Source organism: Rousettus aegyptiacus, unplaced genomic scaffold (assembly GCF_014176215.1).
Source record: "Rousettus aegyptiacus isolate mRouAeg1 unplaced genomic scaffold, mRouAeg1.p scaffold_m13_p_5, whole genome shotgun sequence".
NCBI lineage: Eukaryota > Metazoa > Chordata > Mammalia > Chiroptera > Pteropodidae > Rousettus > Rousettus aegyptiacus.
The window spans coordinates 90763978-90787962 of NW_023416308.1; the positions used below are offsets into that span (position 1 = coordinate 90763978).

General features: G+C 34.0%; 1 protein-coding gene and 1 pseudogene across 1 annotated transcript in view; both read left to right on the forward strand.

The window, feature by feature from the left end:
* The first annotated feature begins 128 nt into the window (after positions 1 to 128).
* LOC118603603 lies at positions 129 to 247 on the forward strand (annotated as a pseudogene).
* A 2435-nt stretch (positions 248 to 2682) lies between these two features.
* Positions 2683 to 23985, forward strand: part of PRMT3 (protein arginine methyltransferase 3) — a 104101-nt gene continuing 82798 nt past the window's right edge. The window contains exons 1-9 of the mRNA XM_016138471.2: positions 2683 to 2818; positions 3081 to 3216; positions 4787 to 4869; positions 6248 to 6297; positions 6900 to 7002; positions 7873 to 8032; positions 9466 to 9607; positions 13699 to 13764; positions 21949 to 22070. Coding sequence (XP_015993957.1) covers positions 2785 to 2818; positions 3081 to 3216; positions 4787 to 4869; positions 6248 to 6297; positions 6900 to 7002; positions 7873 to 8032; positions 9466 to 9607; positions 13699 to 13764; positions 21949 to 22070 — 896 coding nt within the window. The 5' untranslated portion in view covers positions 2683 to 2784. The remainder of the gene's footprint in view (positions 2819 to 3080; positions 3217 to 4786; positions 4870 to 6247; positions 6298 to 6899; positions 7003 to 7872; positions 8033 to 9465; positions 9608 to 13698; positions 13765 to 21948; positions 22071 to 23985) is intronic.

A 23985-nucleotide genomic window follows, 5' to 3' on the forward strand; every position in this document is an offset into this window, starting at 1 on the left:
CAAAATGTTTACATAGCCAATAGAAGTGCATCTCAAAGTGCTGCATTTTAAAAATTATGGAAATGGAAAGGAAGATACAGAAGGAAGGGCCGAAGTCAAGAAAAGTACACAGTGCTAATTTCCATCATTGCTATGGCCATGCCATCCTGAACACGCCCTACCTTGTCTGATCTCGGAAGCTAAGCAGGGTTGGGCCTGGATAGTACTTGGATGGGAGACCACCTAGGAAGACCAGGTGTTATGGGTGTTAAAATAAAATAAACTAAAATAAAGGATTGTAAGCTGACAAGGTCCTTGCAATCTGTAAGTCAAACAAGGGTTGCCTCGCCTATAAAATAAATAAATACAAAAAATGATAATAATTTCCATCATTGAACAAAGGATGGTGGTGAAACTTAACTTTGGTGCTGGGAGAAGTACAGTGATTTGGGTGATTCAGTTAATTTTTACAGGGTCTACAGTACGCCAAGTACATTTCAAGTTTCCAAGGACACTGGAGGATACAGGCCAGTGGGCTTTCGGAAGGAGATGGAACATCTTCCTCCTGCCAGGTAGGGTTCTTTTGGGACTTGACTCTGAAGAGCCTGTGTGTTTAGGTGATAAGAAGCATGGGCTCCAAGAAGTGAGGCCTGAAGTAAAGGGATCCCATGAGGCTATCCTGAGGCCTGTGGCCTCTAAAAGCAGATAAACCCAATGGCCAATTTTAAGCAAGTCTCTGTATGTTCTTTCCTTATGCACAAACCTGTCAGGTCTTGTGGAACATTCCATTTTGGTCTCAGTAGTGAATGGGATGATGGGAGAGGGTCTGTGTTCATCTTTAGAGCAGAGAAAAAAGCAACTCCCTCCCAAGTCCGGTGCTGTAGTGAGACAAACTTCAAGGAGTAAGATTCTGGCCCAATCATCTGGGTATTTATTTACATTTTTTCTTTTACTGTTAACATTGAATGATTGGGTGTCAGTAAGGGAGTTAGCAGGTTTCCTTTCAAATGTTATAGACAGGGAGAAGAGAGTTTATTTTGGAAGGATGAAGAAAAATGTTGGATAGGCCCAGCTAATGAAAAGCCTTGAATTCATTCATTCAGCTTATTAAATACCTCCTAGGAGCCTCTGGGCACATAGGCAGTGGGGATACGTCAGTAAACAGTAAGTCTAACCCAGAAGAGCCAGCAGATATTCTGGCAGTGTCCTACAATGTAAGGGGGCTTCAAATCTAATAGCCGATAGATTCTGTCCTCTTGAAGTTTACAGATAAGAGAGAAGACTACACTGAGAAGAGTTTAGTAATAATACAAGGCATAATTTATTGATTACCTATTATGAGTTAGGCCATGTATTATGTGCCAGAAAGAGACATGGCCCTTACCCACATAGCACAATGTTATAGGTAAGACCAAATAAAACAAAACAAAACAAAGCAAAACAAAAACAAATGGTAGGTGCTAAGAAAGAAACTAACGGGGGCTGCTGGAATGACAGTGGAACCTACTTTAGAAATGGTGGTCTAAGGAACTTTCTGGCTGAAACAAAAAGTACCTACCCACTTGTAGAGCATTTTTAGCAAAGGCCTCAAGGTGGGAAAATGATGAGTCGAAATAAAAGTCTTTGGGGGGGAGCGGGGAGGGCCAGGGTGACGAGTTAAGTTGAGGTGGGACATTAGGCAGGATTATGTAGAGCCTGGTGGGCCTTGGTAGTCAATTTTATTTTATTTTATTGCCAGGAGATGGGCTAGCTCTGGGATTAGAGTTAGGGAAATTATCTACTGAAATTACTGCTGCCTGCTTCCACATAACAAAGCAATGGTTTGAATAGTTGGAAGGGAAGACAGGAAGCATGGGAACTTTTGTGTTCTTACACTGCCCCCGGAATGTTTCTTTCTCAACATTTGACAATATCACTCCCTTGCTTAACCAAACAGGTCAGCTGCTTCCCATTGTTGAGGATAAAGTTAAGTCTAAGCACTCTACATGTATCAACTCATTCTATCCTACAATAGCCCTGCGATTAGTTCAGTCATTATCCCCACTTTGTTGTTGAGGAAATGGGAGGCAGGTCAGGTAACTTGCTCAAGATCATGAAGTTAAAGTGACAGAAGTAGGATTCAAACTGACCACTGGACTTTAAAGATTAAAGTTTTTAAAACACCTCAAAAGGCTTTGGCCCCAAGACCACAACGGCTCCTGCATTTTCCTCTTCCACAGCACCACCCCACTGGGATTACGGAGCACAGGAACCAGAATTGAGCCCCAGGCTCTTGCCTACGTTCGGCCTCCTCCGCCACCAGAGGGCGCCGCGGCCCGGGCTCGGCTCCACCTATCACTCATCCCTCGAATGAGGGACGCACAGAGGGCGTAGTGCCTACTGCAAAAGCGATGTGGCATCTCCGCCTCCAAGCTCAGGGCTGAGGGCTAGGACCTCAGGCTAAATCCTGCCACAGCCCGAAGAGTAAACGAAATTCACGTCAAAGCCTGCGGGGTTCGGCACTCGTTTCAACCCTTTCTACCCCCGCAATGCGTCAACCCTCGCCCCGCCCACCCCGGCTCACGTGACCAACACCGCGCTCTCGAAGCCGGAAGCGCTCGCAAGTCACCGCGCGCCTTCTCGCGGTCCTAGGCATCCACGAAGTTTCCCAAACCCTGGCCCTGCCTCGAGCTCGAGCTCGAGCTCGAGCTCGCGCTCGCGCTCACGCTCGCTCCCGAGGTCCCGGCCTCCGAGATTTCTGCGGCGCCTGCGCGCGCGCTGCTCAATCTGGTCCCCGCCCCCAGCGCTCTGGGCTCCTGGGGGACTATGGCCATGTGCTCGTTAGCGTCGGGCGCTACTGGTGGGTATCCCCAACCGTTCAGCACCCACCCAGCTCGCCCAGCTCTCAAACCGCGCTGCAGTGGGGCCGGAGAAGGACCCTTTCCTCCCCCTACGCCCTCAGGGACGGAGAGCTGGGGCGGTGGGGCCTTACAGGGAGGGTGGGGGAGGTGCTGACGCGAGCTGCGGGGGAGCGCTCACCCGCGAGAGAGCTTTCTCCCTGCTCTTCGTGCGCCTGGTTCGCACTGGCATCCGAAGCAAATCTGATCTCTTGCGTGTGCTAGGCGGCCGGGGCGCTTTGGAGGATGAGGAGGATCTGCCAGAACTGTCAGACAGCGGTGACGAGGCCGCCTGGGAGGATGAGAACGATGCTGACCTTCCCCACCACAAGCAGCAGACCCCCTGCCTGTTTTGTGACAGGTTGGTCCACCTAAGCGCCAAGGCTTCAGCCCAAAGGTGCCCGGGCCTTGTTGATCTGTGTGGTCTGCTCATCTGGAGTGGAACCGGAGTGGCCCACCTTTTCATTCCTGAACCAGTGCTTTGGAGGGTTTGTTGAGAAGGGAGGACCCGCGACGGTATAGAGGGAGGAGCCTTGGACTGGAAACCAGGTTGTCGTCTATAGTCCTCAGTTTCCCCATGTGTAAAATAATAGAGTTTTGGACTGGACCTGTGGTTCTCAAATCTGGTTGTGCATCTTTGTCATCTGAAACCAAAAAAAAAAAAAAAAATAGAGATGCCAAACTCTGCACCTCAGTCCTAAATGAGGGTTGAGAACTAGGAATCTCATTTTTATAAGCACACTATCCCAAATGATTCTAATGGATAACAATTTGGGAGTCACTAAACTAGATAATTCCTCAGGACTCTTCCAGCTTCACCATTCTTTAATTCTTTGACAAGTAGAGAGCTTCTCAGGTGTAATACTACCATTTGAACCATTTAAAGAATCATCTTTCTTGGTAGGAGCTCCCCACCTGTTGATGAAGTAATTGATGCCTTTTCACTTAGGGAAAAAGAGGCTGCAATATCAATATCTTGTTCAAGTTATATCCAAATTCACATTATTTCTACTTAAAATGCTGCCTCTTCATCTCAAGCGTTGTCTTTGGCTGCTATCCTGGGCAAAGTGGGCATGGAAGAGGCCTGGTTGGCATTGGCCAGTGTTACTTTAATAAACACTTTCTAGTTTCCCTTAAATCTGGGCTTGATGCTGATCTGCGTTAGCTCCTCTTAATTCGTCATTGTTCCCTCTTGGTCTTTTTTGGGTGGGTATAGAATGTATACGTATACTTCTGTCGTCAAAATTTACTGAGTGTCAAGGATGTACTTTTTTGTGATAGGCTGCAGAAATACTGCAGAAATAACCTATCTTGGTAAACATTTGTTGAAAACTGCTGCATATGTGTGAGGCATATAAAAGGTGTGCAGCTTCTCTGCTACGTAATCTTACCTGTCCTTCAGTCTTGCAGGTCGTATAAAGAGGCTTAGTCCTCACTGTGTCTCTAATGCAAGTATTTTGGGAACACTACAGGATCACTGTAGAAAACATGGCACTTTGGAAATATGCCAGCTGTACAATTACATTTTATGCTTTATTTCTAAAAGCAGTTTGAGCTTTGGCAGTTCAAAGCCTCCAAAAGCAGAATTGACACTCAGAGGAGAAAAGAATCTCATGTAGGGAATTTTCATATCTTAAACAAAAGGAGTTCTTTTTCTTAAAAGCCTTTTGATAAATTCAGTGCTATTAATTGGCAAATAAATTAACTTTGATATTTAATGAGTAGTTAGTTTGTTTTAGGTGTAAAATGGGACTCAGAAGTGCTAATTCCCGTTAGAAGTTCTGAGTTCCTGACATATACAGGTATGTTGGTTTTCTCTTAATTAGAAATAAAACTAGACACCAGCAGGGTGAGGGAGTGTATATTTAACATGAAATCAATATTTAGGTGTCGTAGGGACTTTTCCATGAAGCTCTTTCTTGATTTTTCAGGTTATTTACATCTGCTGAAGAAACATTTTCACACTGTAAGTCTCAGCATCAATTTAATATTGATAACATGGTCCACAAACATGGTGAGTATTTTTTAGAATAAAGAAAATTTTAGTTGTGAAATTGAAGTTTAAACTTTATATTTTTTCAGAACTTCCCCTTTAAAAACAAATCCAATATAGTGAAATACATAGCAACAACCTATCATGAAAATGAAATTTTTTTGACAAGTGGCCTTTGAGGAAAGATTAATTATAAGTCATTCTCTTAGGTAATATTCACTATATTTAAGCTTATATTGGCTTCACAACTAAAAAGGAAAAACTTTGGCATATGATTGCATTTTTATCGTGTTAGAATTAGGGAGAACAAGAGAATATATTAGAATTAAGAGAGCATTTGGAAAAGGAGGTGGGTCGTGAAAAAAGACAGCTAACCAGATCAAAGCATAACTCGAACTTCAAGGCAGGCATACAAAGTTGAGTTATAAGGAGTTTGGTAAGAGGGTATGGGAAAAGGACTGATAAAATGGGAAGCAACATATTTAGATGATTCTTTTAAAACATGTATTTTAACATACTTAACAATTAAAGACTTCTACTTCTTTAAATGGATATAGAAGACCTACACTATTCCACTAAAATTAGCTAAATACAGAATTTGTTTTTGTCCTCTGTATTTACTAACAACTAGGAAAACATTAGATAAACATATATGCTTATAAATCTTAATTCAAGTGCAACTAGTTTCATAAGACTTAGCCTCATTGTTTTTTTTTAACGTTTTTAATGCGCATTTTAAAACCAAATTGGAATCATACTTTGTATTTTTTTACTTATTAAATATGGGTTTTTGTATACTATATGCATATAAAACATTTGTATGCTTTTATGTTCCATCATTTCTCAGGACAAACAGTTGGTTGAATATGCTATTGCTTTCCCTGTTTAAAATGCTGCTTCGTTTCTGAAAAAATATTAGAACCAGATAACAAGCCTCATTGGTTTCCAATTTGCTTCATTTCATTTAACTTAATGGTAAAGCAAGTATACTTTGTATACTCCATATCCTGGCAAAATTATAATTTGGTAGGCACCATAAAAATTAGGAATTTAGAAACTTTCAGTTCCAATATCAACTGCGCAATACTTGATAAAATCAACAACCTAATTTTCCTCATTTATATTATTCTTAGAAATGAGTAGAATTCTAAAAATTAATTTCCCAGTTTTTAGAAGTGCAAGGAAAACATTATAAAAGCAGTTATCTATGCTTCTGTCTCAAAGTATTCAGAAGTATCAAAGTTATGTTTAATTCTTAGAAAGGAATTCAAAATATTATAAGTTGTAGTTTAGAGGACAGAAATATTTTATTGTCTAACCAGAGAAGCCTCTATAGAGCAGGTCAATTAAAGAGCTCATTATTTTAAAATAGTTGCATTTTCTGTTTTTCTTCTTTTAGGACTTGAATTCTATGGATATATTAAACTAATAAATTTTATTAGACTTAAGGTAAGTTGGTAGTTAATTTACAATCTTATCTAGAAACTGAAATAACACTTTCTATGGTGACTATCAATGTCCTGATTTTTCAAAGAGCAACTACTATGTAGAGAAGTGTTTTAAATTTGGTAGTCATCATGTTGGAGGAATCATGGATTTTAGAAACTGCCACAACATACAGTACCAGGTCAATGGATACTTACCATGCTTAATTAGTGTTGTTTTTAACTGCATCTAAGAGGTGAATCTACGTTATGTGAAAAAGTAATTCAGAGTCAGATAAAAAGAAATACTGATAGTGTTTCTGTAAAATCAGAAATAATTTCTAGTGATATCAAGTACTGTGGTTGCTCTCTTTTTTATTTTTCAAATACTTTGTTCTTTTTTCTGTTCCATTCAAATGAATATTTGTATCGCCACTTCCTCCAGATCCACGCAATATAAAACTATGCATTGAAACCATTGATTAAGCAATGACAGGTGAACAAAGACTTCTTAAATAGAGATTTAGACTTTTTTAGACTTTTCTTTTGTTCAATTTTTCTAGTTTTTGCTAGGGGAATTTTGTGACTATATGCAATGAAAAAATATGCAATTAATTTTACATCCAGAATCCTACAGTTGAATATATGAATTCCATATACAACCCAGTGCCTTGGGAGAAAGAAGAGTATTTGAAGCCAGTACTAGAAGATGACCTTTTACTTCAATTTGGTGAGATGAACGTATCTTTTGTGGAATATATTTCAAATATTATATCATACTTTAAAAAAAAATAGTAAACTCCATTTTATTCACTCAGATTTCATTAGTTCTTTTCTACTGTCCCTTTTCTGTTCCAAGATCTCATCTAGGATACCCCAGTACATTTAGTTGTCCTATCTCTTTAATCCCCTCTTGGCTATGAAGTTTCTCAGGCTTTATTTGTTTTTGATGATCTTGACAGTTTTGAGTAGCACTAGTGGACAAAAGTTTAAGTCAGAACAGGATTTGCATAGTTCAAAGTATCACCCCCCCCCCCAAGAAATTTATTAACTACAAAGGAGATGTTAACTTTTCAGTAGGGAAGTCCAGCAGACACCTCCACAACTGAGTGATTATGGCAGGCATAAGTTTGCTTCTTAGTTCTTTCATTTAACAGCCATATGGTTTGGGGCTGCTCACTTAATTACTCTAAAACTTATTCTCCCCATGCTTTAAAATAGGAATAAATACTTACATTCTAAGGTTTTATTTGAGGAAATGAGATGTATGTGCTTGAAAGATACTTGGTAATCAGTAAATATTAGGGTTTTTTTCTTTCTACTTCTTGTTTCTTCCTGGGTTTGATTTAGTATAATTGATACTTATATAAGTGTTCAATTTGGTCAACTAATGAAAAACTTAAGACTAACAACATGCTCTTTATATTTAAATTAAAACAATTTGGATATCATTTATTAATTTAAAGTACCTTTATTATTTTTTTTCAGTTGGCTGCATAATGGGCACTTACTATATATTTTATGTATTTATTCCTAACATATTTATATGTGCTTCATTATTATAAGATGACCTGATAATAATTTCCATTTATTTCTTTAGATGTAGAAGATCTTTATGAACCGGTGTCAGTTCCATTTTCATACCCCAATGGACTTACTGAAAATACCTCTGTTGTTGAAAAACTGAAACACATGGAAGCCAGGGCGCTGTCTGCTGAAGCTGCATTAGCGAGAGCACGTGAAGATCTGCAAAGAATGAAGTAATTTATCAACCTTATAGAAAATTAATTGTTTAGACCCCAAAATCATACAACTAATAACTAAGATAGACTATGGGAAAACATGTCATATACTGGAAAGTATAATGTAGATACTTAATTTTAGTAATATTAAAGATATGCAACATTTTTATACATTGTAGATATAATTGATTAATGTTAAATGCTGTAGTTTTACCTATTTTTATATACTTCTTTTTAATTATTCTTATACTAATGATAATCATGCTGGGTAGTGTCCTCTTAAGTGTTTTTGTGCTTTGATACTGCCTTCCTTTGAATTACCCTGTTTCTAATAGATTTCTCCATTTTACTGTTCCTCATTTTAGGCTTTTAAGAGGGAGGGGTTAATATTTTTTAATTGGAGGGGAAATACAGGATTGCAGTTTTTCTTTTTAAAGAATCAAAATGTAGTTATGATACTGTATTTAATCAGAAAACCAGTTACATAGGATGGCTTTCTCCAGTGAGTAAATTAGCCTTCTCCTGGCCTAGTCCTTCTTAGAATTGAATGTGCATATAAATCACCTGGGGATCTTGTTAAACAGTACCTTCTGATTCAGGAGGTTTGGGACAGGGCCTGAGGTTCTGCTTCATTTGTGGGATTTGTAAGTTGGTTGCTGTTGCCTGAATACTCACGGTTTGATGGTTTGCGGGAATGTTTAGCAGGAAGGACAGTATAGCTGATTAGTTTCCCTTCCCTGTTTCTGGTATTTTATGTTGGGTAACCTAGAAACACCAACAACTCTACTGTCTGCCTCTTTGCACTTCTCCCCTATGCATACCTTATAGATTAAATATACTGCTAAAAGTTTCCAAAATATATATAAGTATGGAGAATACTCTAACTACTATGTCCCTATCTCTCAGCTTTAAAAATGATCAATTCTTGGCCACCCTTGTTTTATCCACTTACCTGCCATCTTAATATGTTATGATCAGAGAGAGAACTAAGTTGTAGATCTGGAATGGATGGTGTTGGTGTATGTAAATAATTCTCAGTTTGGGTCCATTTTCTGCCCATATAATTCTTCTATGAGATAATAAGGTTTTAAAGAATTTTAATAGTGTTGAAATATATTACTCATTGATTCAGCTACTAAAATAAGATTTCAGAATATGAGAAATAAATATGAATAAAGATAATGTGCTTATTTTATTCAGGTGAAAGATAAACACCTATAATCCATAATTGTCTGCGCTTGTGTTTTGTGGAAGGAATGCTTACAACTGGATTTGAATATGCCATTGCTTAAGATCCAGCAGGGGGAGCTTTCAGTTGCTTAAGATAGGATGTGATTTAAAAGGCTCATCACATTCCATTCCCTCCTCCTTCCTCTTTCTCAACTTCTAGTCTTTCCTTTTCTCATGGTCCAATAAACCTCTCTCAAGGGCGTATTTCAAATTGATTACAGACAATTTGCTCAGGATTTTGTGATGAACGCAGATGTCAGAACCTGCTCGTCATCTACTGCCATTGCAGACCTCCAGGAGGATGAGGATGGTGTTTATTTCAGCTCATACGGGCATTATGGGATACATGAAGAAATGCTAAAGGTTAGAAAAGAGAACAAATGCACCAAATTCATACTAAAGGAAAAATATAATAAAACAGGTTTTTAATACATATGCTGTAGGAAGACTGCTTTTTTTTAAGAGCTACTTTTTAAATCTCTTTGGTGCTTGATAGCTCATCTTGGGTCGAAAAGATTATAGAAGCACCAAAGTTGTTGTAAATTCTACTTACAAGTATTATTAATGTTTATTATGAAATTACTTTTGCTTTAAATGGAACATTAGAAAGGACAACTGCTGAACATTTTAGTCTTCTCAGGAGCAGCCGTTAAATAGGAACAAATACATTTTACATCTTATAATGTACAAAGGAAATTGTTGTTAACTTTCGTGTTTTAAATAGCAATACTAGCCAGTTTGGGCTAATAATAATACTTTGGTACAAAGTTTAATTATAAGTAATTCTCACAGTCGTTATGGCAAACTTTTATATTTGAAATCATTGATATATAGAATTTTCTAAATCAGTCAAATCAGATATTTAAGTTTGGTCAGTTTTAATTTTTATAACAGTAATGTCCATGTAAAATGTAAGTAGATTTCTTATATTTTATAGATTGTATACATTGTAAAATATCATGTATAGGTAGTTATATATTTTATCAGGTATAGATTGTAAAATAGCAAGATATAATTTTTTAATTCTGTAAAACAAATTAGAGTAAAACAAATGTTGGAATGTAAAAATTATTGAACATTTTAAATGTATATTTCTGAATTTTAGATGCCACGATCTTTTCTTAAAACCAACAACAAAATATTCCTTCCCAAATTCTTCCTCAGAAGATTGTTTTATCTTATAGAAGCCCTAAGACTATGTTCCCTGAAACATGTGTTTAAAATAACAGGGGTATTTAATAACATGTATATTTCATTCATTTAGTTTTGCAGGACCAAAGAGTGGAGGTTTGCTGATTAATAGTAATTGTATTTACTTGAGGTCTTTTAAAGCAATGCCATGTCATTTCTTTACAAATGATATGTCATGGTTGTGCTTTTTGTTGTCACTTGGGTAATGGCATAGTATTACAAATAACTGTTAGCTTATTATAAGTAATAAATTATTTTAAGTCCAGAATGAATTTGTTTAAAAGAAATTGACTTACTCCATTTTCTTTGTTAAAATTAATTTTATTGTGTCTAGAACATTTTGTTTAAAGGACTTCGTCTAAGCCATGTTTGTCCGTTTAAATTATTCCATCAGCTTAAATGTCATGAACCTTTAATGCCTTTGGTATGGAAATTGTGTTGCTTTTTTCAAATAGATAAGGTTGAGACTCCCAGTAGATAGTACATGTGCGTATCCTCAGTACGGTCATCAGGGAGATCCAGTTTGAGTACTTATTTCTAAGTTTCTGTCCTGGACACTTGTAGCTATATATTAATAACTAAAGGATCTTCATACCTGATCATATATTTTTAATTCCTTTTGCTGTACGTATGGATTTAAGAAGTTCCAGTTTGAATTTCAGTGCTTTCTTTTCCCTTTTAGATAATCACTTTAAAAATCCTTATTAATTAATATAATTATTCATGCCTTAGTTCTCTTTAGCTGTTATATAATGTGATTACCATTCCTTGGAGGTGACTTGATTAAATATTCATAAGAAATATGGATATATTCCATTCAAAAAGTGCTATTTATCCATTTTATATTTTGCTAAACTATGTACTGTGGATGAATGTAATGTGCCTTTTAATAAGCAATATTTCTTATATCAAAACAGTTCTTAGCACACATCATCTTTTTAAGGTTGTGCTACTTCCAGAATCTCACATGATCTTTATAAATAATTTAAGTTGTGAAACCATATATACAGGACTTATTGTATTGCTTAGAATTGGCCTTGCTTTTACAGGAATGTTATTTGGATTTGTTAGTTTCCAATAGTTTAATGATACTATTTTGCTATATGTTTGGATTATAATTATAAATAAAGGTAGTTTGTGATCTTATTTCCTGATATTAAGAAGAAGATAATTTTTTTGAATTCCAGATATACAGTTGATAGAGGGATAGAATACATGAATTTTTGAAATCCTTTACCATTTTATTTTTCCAAAGATTTATTGTTGATTAATCTTATAAATCTGAGATGTGTCACTTTTTTTTTTTTGCAAAACGTTTTTCATCTTGGTGATCAGTTATCACAGATCATAGTGCCATTAAATAATTTTTATTTATTACATTCTCTTCAGTATATTTGTAGCTGATTCATGCATTTTGTTCACTTTCATATACATTGAACACATACTGTTACTTATATAAAATTTACAGTATGTAACTTTTCTGTTGTCTTTAGTCTCATTCTTATATTTTATATTCATAGAAATAATTCCATGATAACCTTACTAGTCTTAAAAGATTATCTTGCATTTTAGTATTGGAGCTCTAATTTTATTCTTTTGTGTTTCTTAGTTTTAATAGATTGGTGCAATGGATAATTTTTTTTTTGTCTGTTTATTACCTTATTTTGTATTGAAGTGCTAGTCTTTCTTTAGAACAAATTTTTAGAAATAATTTTGAGAGCTAGTCTTCTGTTAGCTTGCATTTTCATGTTTAGTGGTTTTTCTCTTACAAAAATTCATTTATTAAGTTGAAGCTCTGCTTTGTCCAAGGCACTGTGTTTGGGATACATTGAATTTCATTGCACCAGGGTGAGCATCTGAACTAAGCAGATGGATATATAGAAAGAGCCCCGATGAAGGATTGTAGCTGAGCCGATCAGTAGTGCATGAACTTAGGATGGAAGTTGGGTTGCTTGTGATTAGGTTGGAGCAGTGGTGATGCGGTGTGGTTGGTGAGAGCTTCCTGACTGATGCTTACCCCATGTTGGTTTCATTGTGTCAGCAAAAATCACTGGTTATAGTGTAAGAAGAGTATAAAAAAGGTAAAGGTGTATGAAATGCTGTGTGGTTTTTTTTTTAAAGACAATTTTAAAATTAGTTAATAATATGTAAAGTTACATAAAAGTTAGGTTTTTAAGGGTTTTTTTTTTAGTAATTCTTAAAACCTTTTAGGGAAAGATTTAATAAGCCTGATTTAAAATTTTGTTTGTAAAACCATTTGAAATAATTCTGTCAGAAAGCATGGAATAAATTATGGAATTCTCCCTTTTTAAATCTAGTATTTAAATAAAACAGTTTGTCTTTGAAGACTCCTTTATATGTATATTTTAAATCCCAATATTGGTATAAATGTGTTTTGTTGGGGTTGCGGATTGTATAAATTTTATATTGTAGCATTTGGTGTAAGTACTTTGCTTTACCTGTGTGAAACCCAAAAGTAGAATTCTCAGTCTAAGATGTTTTTATTATACCATTTTGCTCACTTGGCAACAGGACCCTCTACCAGTTAATATACTGCCCATGTGCGTCTCAGCTGAGATCATTTGAAAGGGCGTCAATTCTGTTGATGAACCAACATGAATCTTAACATTAGTTCCTGCCTTGGTCACAGGTCACATGAGACTCCAGATTGTAGAAGTCTCATAACATGGGCTGCAGGGCTCAATTGATTTACTTTTAAGCTTATAGGCATTTAAACATCATCTCCTACAACAGACATCTCTAGAAACAAAACAGATAGGTGCTGACAAATGACTTTCTTAGAAAACCCATACTCAGTTTAGCTTCATTTTTCATATGTAACTATGACTTTTACATTTATCTATTTTTTTCCCTCTGATACTTTAACACAGCTCTAATACAGAGAGTCTAGATTCCAGGACCTATTTAAAGGGGCAAAATGTCATGTTCCTCTTCTATTAGCTTTAATTATCAGTCAAAATCTTAAAATGATAATGCATGTCAAGATCAAATGTGTACATTTTATTTCATTTGACTTAGATTTCATTTGACTTTGGGCGATGTTCTTAAACTTTTTTGTGTGTGTTGTTACTATTTCTGTTCCCTATTGTTTTCTTTTAGGAAAACAAAATTAAGCTTGGTTTTCCAGGCTAAAAGTAACTATGGAAACAAATACTATGTGATAAAATAGGAAATATCTTCCTGAAAAATTTTTGTTTGTTCAGACTATTCTGTAAACACAACATTTTCTCTTTTTACCCTAGGACAAAGTACGAACAGAAAGTTACCGTGATTTTATATACCAAAATCCACATATCTTCAAAGACAAGGTGAGTACCGCAGGCTATAGGATTGTACATTTCATATGGATCTTGGCAGTAGAAATCCTCTCTTAGGTCATCATTGTGATAGCAGTTGATTTAGTGTACTCTGGCTTTACTTCATGGAAGACATGTGATGCTGCGCTGTGGTACAGAATACCGATAACAAATTTGGAATGGTACTATAATTCACTATATTCTTTTTTTAAACTGAAATCATTACAATGACATAGCTTAGTTAAACTTTGGTTATCCAGTAATATTGCTTAAACCATATTTTTGATTTACTGTGGTTCCTTGGAATTTCAAATGTATTAATTAGTTAAAAAATAATTCTAAGAAGTTAATAATAAATAGGGACAAATATTGTAAGGTAGAATTTATTTAACAAGCTTTATTTTAAGACCTCATTTATCCCTTTACAAGAGATTTTATATTTTACAGTCAGTACTGCCTCAGGTTATTTCAAAGGTGGTCTTTCACACTATGTATGTGTGTTTGAAATTTGTGTAATTTATTTTCCCTCCCTTGTGATTTTTTTTTTCATTTTTTCTTCTCTTTATCTCTACATTGACAAAGTTATCTTCTAAAAGTTCAAGTTCTCTGTTTGTTCCACTTTATAGGAAGTTAGTCCACTGATTTAGTCAAGAATATTATCATCTCTGCCATTTACTTACCTCTGCTTGGGAATTTCCCCCCTCTTTTCACTTCAATAACATGTATATTGATAACATATCAAGTTTTTATAATTCCGTATTGACCTCCATTTTAAAAAATACTTCTCAGGTTATTTCATGGGCTTTACATGATATTGCAGCAGTGACTGACAACCTTTATATTTTGAAAAATCTCTTTTCCTGACTTTTATATTGTTTGGAGTATAATATAGTTTGGCTTTTCATGTCCATACCTGTTTCCTTAGAGCAGTATTTCACTTGTGACTTAGTTTATTTGCACAGTGAAATGTATATGGTGCTCTGATACCTTTTAGCCAAAGCTAAAAAAAAGGTTTATGATAGTGTGTGTCTCTTTGTTTTTGTTGATTCCCATTACAGACAAATAGATGTTTTCATTTTTTAAAGCTTGGGATTTATTAGTTCTTTGTACTTAGCTTTTTTGTATACTTTTTATGTTATTGCAAGAGACTAAGAATTTTTTTATAGTTAGTTTTTATATTTGCACCCAGGTGCTGGAAAAATTTTATTTAATATGTGTGTCTAAAAAAACATTTTGTTTTCAGTAAAGCAAATAAGTTACTATTAGAAATTTTGCTTTATATTTATATTTAGATTATGCTTAGATTTTTATTTATTTTTTCCTTAATATATTTAAAAGAAATATGTTTCCTTATTATTAAGTATGCATTGGTCTGGGAATCATTAGTCCTGCCTGGTTTCTAAGGAACCAGCTGTATAATAATTTTAGACAAGTGGTGAATCTCTCTGAGCCTCATCTGTAAAATGATATTTTTTAAACCCTCTGGTTCTAAAATTTTATGATTTTTGTTATTATAAAAGCAGCATCGTTGTCTTTCTTTGAACCATCTTTTCTTAATACTTTTTGAGATGCATAACCTAACAATTTAAGTGAAAGTGAGTTAGAAGTTAGTCTTTCAGTATGCTCCTGAATACTGAAAATACTGAAAAAGCACAAGTATTAGTAATCATAAGATTAATCATTAAGAAATTAAGTAATCATGACTATTTCTGTGTATATGGAGCACATCTTACCGGGTTTATAGACTTCATACACAGTTAATTTCTGTTTCTCATTTTTATTTGTAACATATTACAGAAACATTGTAATTGTTACCTAAATGGGGGGACATTTTGTTTTCCCTGCATGCATCAAAGCCAAATGAGACAAAAGCAGAGGTTTGCGGCAAAGAAAGTTAAAAGTTTATTTAAGGAAATGGCACCAGTCCAGTAAACACAGGTAAGCCAGCACTCAAAAGACTGGTTTCCCGATTGCTTCTAGGGGATAGGTTATATAGGGAAGAACTCATTTACTCTGGTAGCTAAGGGAGTTGGAGGTCGTGGGCTCTACTCATTGGTCAGTTCTAGGATAAGAGGCAGTTGATCATTGCGGCAAGTCCTGATGTCAGTCATGGTGTTCTGTCTGGTTTCAAAGGGATGTGGTCAACCAGAGGAGAGAAGGAGCAATTAAGGGAATTGTTTTATAAACTATATAAATGTCTAACCAATGTACTGTATACTTGGAAACTAATTAAAATTTAAAAAAGGAATGTGGTCACTAGGGCCGGTTTACCTTCATGGGTCTGGAACTGAAACACAACCGAGGTCATTATCTTTATAGTTTGCCTGACTCTCTCTTTCTGTGGTCAGCAAACCTGAGGCTTTGTTCCTAAGACCTAAGGGCATAATGATTAAGGGAGTGGTCATGCAGTCGGTGCAAAGGTGGAAGGATGAAGAAAGAAATGAGTATTAAGGCCAGTTTAAATCAAGAAGAAAGAAGAAAAAAGTCACTTTAAAGAAGTGAAGATTCGCATTGTTACATATAAATGTTATATATTTGTAGACAAAGTACATGACCCTGGAGAACATAATGTTTAATAATTTTGTCTTCCTCTTACTACTTTTACTGAAGATATTATTCAATCCGATGAAGTCAGAAAAGGGCTTATTAATAAGTCAGGAGTATACCTTAGTACTTGGCCTAAGATGCTTTCATTTATCAGCGTGTGGTTGGTTTTGCTTGGCATTTACAGTTTCTCAAAAATATACCGTAATGTAAAATATGTGTATCAATTTCTAACTCCTTCAAGCACATTCAGGGTAAAATTTTCTGTACTTAATATTAATCTAGAGCTTTCATATTTTTAAATGATTTCAGATACTTTATTATGCTATAGCTGCAAAATATACTACCATATATTTAAATAACATTTGATAATTTATAGATTACTTTCAAACATGTTGTCTCTTTGTTGCTATATAATATTCCTGTAACTAGGCAGGGCAAGTATTTATCTCAATTTTACACATGAGAAAACTTGAAACCAACAAAGGTAATTGACTAGCCCTAAACAAAGCCATTACGTGAACAAATCTGAGGTTTTTTACTCTTAGTCTAGTGCCCTTGATCCTATGCCACTTTGAACACCATTATGTTAAAATATAATGAGTAAATAATTAGGGTGGAATCCATTATTTACATTTTAATTCACACTTTTTTATATATAGGTCATATAATTTTTGTGTTGTCAAGATAGAATATGTTCATGAAATTATTTAAATATAATTCTTTTAAAAATATGTGAAATAACATTTTCCTAAGTTTTATTACCATTGCTTTTGTTTGCTTTTATCTCCATTAGACAGACAAACTTCATTATCACATTAGTTTTTTATATTATGTAGTACATAGAAGAGATTAATTTTTCAAAAAGTTGCTTATAATTAAAAATGTGTTTCTTCCTCCCTTCTGCCTCCTCTTTTATTCTTTCTTAATGTTGTTTCAGTTCACAAAGTTCCTGTGGAGACCATATGGTTTCTCAGAGTTAATTTAACTTTGGGTGGCATTTAATCGTATTATCACCCACTCATAATTAATTTCTATTTCTGGTCTATTGAAGAAATTCACAGTTAGGTGCCTTCTTTATGCTTTTGATTATTATCTACAGCTAAAATTCCCTTTTTCTTTTTTTTTTTGGAAAAGGTGAATCAAATTTCATTTTTTATAAATATTAGTTTATTCTTTATCATTTCTACCTCTTTGATTCTGTCGTTTTAGTTTATGTCCTCAATTACCTGATTCAGCTAACTGTAATAAATAATTTATACACAACTGAAAATATAATTTAAACATAAGCTTTAGAAGCAGATTGACATGTTTGAATGCTAACTTTACAAATTACTGGCTGTGTGATCTTGGACCTGTTACTTTTCCTTTCTGAAGCTTAGTTTCCTCATTTGCAAAATGAGGATTAAGTAAGATTAATATATGTATACATATACTTATATACATGTAAAAATATGTGTATATATACACATAAATTTTATATGTGTTTGTATGTATAGTCTTACAAAAGAACACGTACTCTAATTGGAGTGTATGATACATATACTTGTGTACTTAGCTTTTCTCAGCAACTTTTTTTAGAAATAATTCTTTTTAACATTCTTTTAATGGGTCATATATCCAATGTAAGAATGTCCATAAGTTGTTTTAATTTTTTATATTAGAAACAATGCTGCATATAAAAATATAAAGTTAATAATCTTTTTATATATTTGAGAGTGTAATAATAAGATAAATTTCTAGCAGTGGACACCCCGGGTCATAAAGGTTATACTCGGGATGGATTTAGTGCTGCCAGCTTGTCTTTCCCTAACAGTGCGTGAGTGTGGAAGAACTGTCAAAGAACTGTGCTATCAAACTTCTAAATTTTACTCCAACCTTTAATTTTTTAATTTTGTAAATATCTTATTTTCAATGAAAGCTTCTGGGGACTTATCACTTACTATTGTGTTGTTTAATTTTTCCAGTTTATTATTTTATGTCATGTAATATTTCTAATTGAGTTGCTATAACCATACTATAAGTGTACATGCTCTGTATGGTAGTATTTTCTTGCTATTGTGGTTAATACATTTTATTTATAACTTTAAAAAGTATTTTTATTTCTAATGATGTTTAAAGTTCTTAACTTTCTGTGTGTAAAGTTATGTTAAAATGTGGTGACTCACCCAGACAGGCCACATGTGCAGGAACAGTTGGATTTTCCTTTCAAACCATCAGAGTCTCATCCTTCTTGGAGGGGGCAGATGATCACTGACACGGAATAGTAGCCTTTTGATAACTTTATTTCTTCAATGGAAATCAGGCTATTTAGATTTTCTCTCTTCTGGAGTCAATTCTGATCAATTTATTTTCAAGATAAAATGGAACGAAGGACTCCTTACGATAGTAAATAGTGAAGAAGATAAACTTCAGAGAAACAAACTTAATAACGTGTGAGACTTATATGAAGAAAATTTTTAAAAACTTCTGAGAAACATAACATGATTTATACAAATTGAAAGTCATACCATGTTCTTAAATAGAGAAACTCAAAATAAAATTGTCTGTTTTCCCTAAATTAATTTATAATTTTAACTCAATCCCCATAAAAATGCTAAGACTTTTTTAAAAGCCCGGACAAGCTGATTCTCTTGTTTTTATGGAAAAATAAACATACAAGATTATCGAGAAACACTGAAAAAATTTTGCAGTGAGGTTGAACCAGCCTTACTGGGTATTAAGATTAAAACATTCTGTAAATCTCTCGTAATTAGAATAATTACTGGAACATGATTTATAGATTAGTGGAACAGAATAAAAATTCAGAAGTAGAACATAGTATACGCAGAAATTTTAGTGATTGTTAAAGGTCTTTGTCTTAGTCTATTTGGGTTGCTGTAACAAAAATACCATATACTGAGTGGCTTATGAACAACAGCTTTATTTCCCACAGTTCTGGAGGCTGGAGAGTCCAAGGTCAAGATACTGGCTGATTCTGTTTCACAGACATGCCTTCATGCTGTGTCCTCACATGATAGAAGAAAGCAGGGGATCTCTCAGAAGCCTCTTTTATAAGGGCACTAATCCCATTCATGAGGGCTCTGCCCTCATGACCTGATCACCTCAGAGGATTCCGATACCATTGCCTTGGGCATTAGGATTTCAACGTGAATTTTGGGAAGACACAAACATTCAGACCATAGCAGCCATATATGAAATTAATGAGGGAAATGAGCTATTTAATAACATGTTGAAAAAATTGGTTAGCCATCTGAATAGATATAAAGTTGGAACTATACCTTAGTGTATATCATGATAAACAAAACAAACTATTAATGAAATGATAAATATACTAGAAGGAAATGTATGAGGATGAAAATAGAAAATGGGGACGGTCAATCTAATAAAAATCTGGAAGCCATAAGAGAAAAGATTGAATTTGACTATAAATAAGAATTTCTGCATAGCAAAAATCACGGTAAGCAGAATCAAAAGACAAGAATATATGCTGAGGAAAAACATTGCAAGTCATAATATGGATGTCTAATTCCCTTAATTTATAAAGAACTCTTATTTGATAAGATTTTGTAAGAAAAATTTGATTAGAAAAAGACTAAGACCTCAGTGGAATAATGGAGAAAGGATATAAGTAGATAGCACATATAAAAAGAACTATAATGGCTCTAACATATAGAATGATACTAGACTTCGTGATAATGGAAATGCACATAAAAATTAGACCAGTATATCACTTTGTATTTGCTAGGTTGACAGAAATCCAAGTGTTTGATTACCTGTTCCATGGGCTCGGCTCATCTCGCCTATGAGGAAATTGGCACTCACACATTGCTGGTTGTAGTCTTCATGCGTAGAATTGTTCTGTGGAGGATAATTTGGTTATGTCTAACAGTATTAGAAATATATACTCTCTGTCACATTTTTACAGTGCTTTCACTTCTGTAGATTTATTCATGTTAATGGGATTAGATAAGAGATTATTTACAATATTAATTGTCATAGTAAAATTTCAAAAACTACATATCCATCAGTGGAGAATTGGATCTGTAGATTATGGTACAGCCATAATATGGAATCTTAAAAAGCTGCATAAGAGAAATGTTCTTTAAATGGATATGAAAAGATCTCTATATTGTTAAGTAAAAGAAGCAGTGTATAGCACAGTGGGTATGATATGCTTCCATTTGTGTAAAAAGAGGAAGGAAAAATGTGTTGCATTGTATATGTATAAAAATTTCGAAGGGTAAAAAAGAAATAACTTTTGATATTTATATGAATATATTACCTAGTGAAAAAAAGTACAATAATAATTTAACAATACAATAGATTGTTAATTCTAGTTCTATTTTTCTTGCAGTGGCTTTCATTACTTAGAATAAAATCTAAAGGCTCTATGTGTTTTGGCTCCTGCTTAACCCTGACCTCACCTCCAAGCAACTCTTTCTCACCCAGTTCGCATTGAATATCCTCTGAGGCTAGAAGGCACTTCTTCTAGATCTTTGCATGATAAACTTCTTTACTTCATTCAATTCTCTGCTCACATGTATTAGAGAAATATTTGCAGATCTGTCTAAAATTCTAAAAGGATGTATCCCTTCTTCTCTGTTCTAGCCTCTATTCTGGCATTTGATTTATTTTTTTTGTAACACCACTGCCTGACATGATTTTATACTGTTTGTTAATTCATCGTCTCCCCTACAAGATTGTAAGGTCTATGAGGACAAGGACTTGGTCTTATTTGTTGCTCTAATCTATCACTGTAATAAATGCCTGCATTGGTAATGCTCTGCAAATACTTACAGTAGAAGAAGAGTTATCGAAATAATTTTCATGTTTTGGGACAAATATACAGGGTTTTAGGCCATTGACAATGAAAGACGTAAGGTTCTGTAGTGTTTAGTAATTTCACAGATTAGTGTACCTCTGAGTGTTTTGCATAATATATTTCTTTGGTAATTTTTTTATTTACTGTGAACCAAGCAGGTTTCATGATATTGATTTTGAAATAATTGTTTTCTACCTGTCCTAATATGTCTTAAAACTTTGGTTCTTATTACTTTCACCAATGATATTGAGTATCATTTTTAAAACTTAAATTCTCAAGTTACTGAATCATAGAAGCCAACTTATTTTCCTTGTACCCATATTGTTTAAATGAGTTGAATATTTAATTTTGGAAATGGAGGGTATATGATGATATTCTATATCTATGATTCCTTTATAACAATTTTTTAATTGTATTGGTTGGGTTGTCCTACGTAATTCTTGCCGTTCAAACTTGAGAAAGTTTACTTCTGTTAAAATTTAGAAATACTGAGCCTAAATTAGAACATGCATACAATAGGAAAATTTAAAAGAGACTTTTTTTCTATTAAGAAGTCTATGGAAGTTGGTTATTTCAAAAATTTTTTAAATTTACATTGTTGCATCTGATTGCAACAGACTATGGCCAAATATACTGTTACAAATAACCCATTATAATGATATCTTCAGTTTCCCCAAGTAGAGATTATTGCCATATTTGATTGGCAAAGTTTTAAAATTTTGTGATCTATTCCTAGCCAGAAACAACATAGTATAAGAATAGAATTTAAAATATTAGGCCTTTTCAATAACATCTTTTTTTCTTTTTTTTTTTTTTTTTTACACCAGATAGTTTTGGATGTTGGTTGTGGAACTGGAATTCTTTCTATGTTTGCTGCTAAAGCTGGGGCAAAGAAGGTTCTTGGAGTTGATCAATCTGAAATCCTTTACCAGGCAATGGATATCATAAGGTATATGCATTTTAAGGCTTGATTTAAGATTATTTTTAAATTTGATGATTAACAGGTTTTCTGGTCTTTAATAGCTATCTAATACAGGCCCAAGACATTTGTCTTTTAGTAAAAATTCATTCCAGAATAATAAGATTTTAAGTTAGATTGAGCTAGATATGTTTGATATATGAATAAACTTTTCACAGTTCTCATTGGTGAAAATTATTTTTAGATGATTTTCTGTTTTTCTAATTTTGGCTATAAATATGCTAATTAAATATAAAATTAGAAATCATTGACATACAGGATAATATATCTACAAAACTAAATATATCAGTAGTATTTAGTAAACAGCGATTAGACTAAAGACTAAGGGTTATTTATTTTTTTCTATTTTGACATATATGCATATCTAAAAGCTATTAAAGTTTTTTAAATAGCTTTCTTGTTCTTATACCATTAAGTACATCACTTTTGAGTGCCCATAAAGAGCACCTTTACTTGCTTGTGCTTTGCCATCCAAACAAATATGAGAACCACTATCCCAAAGAAGAGATTGTTTTAGATTACCAAAATTTTATTGTTGATAGTAAGATTATGGTAAGCTATTTTTAATAGAAGTTCTAATCTTATGAAATGCCATGTCCATATATGTATTTGTTATTTTTGATTTCTACAAAGCAAGACTAGATGTGCTCTTCTTTTAATTCCTTTATGGAAGAAAAGGAAAAAGATAGTGATAACACATTTTATTTTGTATTTTGTTTTGTTTTATTTTGTTTCATAGAGGCCCTGATTTCTAGTGACTTTTAAAAAATATACTTATACAATGTTCATATTCAAATTCATTGTATATAAAATTTAGTGCTGTAGTGTGTTTGCATGAGAGCATTTATTGAAAATCAGCACTCAATTTTATGTACTTTGATATAATAATAAATATTGCTAATGTTAATTTAGTACTTTCTATTGCATTTCCTTTCAGGTATGTACAATTACAGTATATTATTATCCTTATTATAGAGATTAAGGAATTGAGGTACAGAGACTAAGTAACTCTCCTTATTTGTAGTGGAGCCAGGAGTAGATTCAAAGCAGCCTGACTCGATAGTCCATCCTCATAGCCAATTTACTATTGTTATATCTCCCTTTCAGTGCTTATAGGGCATGTATTAGTTGCATTCAATAGTTTGCTTAGAACCTATAGAGTATGAAAATACTGCCTTTTTGTTTTGGATAAGTCAACGTTGTACCATTTTGTCAGAGATGTTCTTTGCTTTTTTATATTGTGAAAGGATAGCTGTATCCATAGTGTTCATAAGCATGTCTGCTTTGTCTTCCATTGGAAAATTTAGAAGTTACACTGTAGGGGGAACCAACCTCTCTTCTGTTTGTGAATATATCTATAAAAGAAAATGCAAGAAACAATTTATTTGTTAATATCCCCACAGTTTATTGGCACTGGCCCATTCTACCATTTGAGGAGGCAGCATAGCATACTTCTTTCAGCATCTGGAATCACATGACTTGATTTCTAATATTTGCTTTTTGACTAATTACCTCTATAGTAATGGGAAAATTACTTATAAACCTTGGTTTCTTCATTTATAAAATAAGGTTAATGATCGTATTTACCTCATAAGGTAGTTATAAGGATTGAATCCATTTATGGTGCTTTACATGTAACTGCTTACTAAATGCTAGTGGTAATTATAATAATTGGTAGTAATAGTGATACTTTTAGCTTGACACCACTGCCTCAAATATTACTTTATATTTGGTTGGTTATGTTTCTGAAATGCATTGCAGCTATCCTACCAAGATATGAGAACTCTCTCTTCTGTATTTTTTCTATTTCACAGTCTCTGTTCCCTGTAAAACTTCAAATGTTAGCCAGTTTTATCCTTTAGTCATTCACTTTCTTTGAAATCCA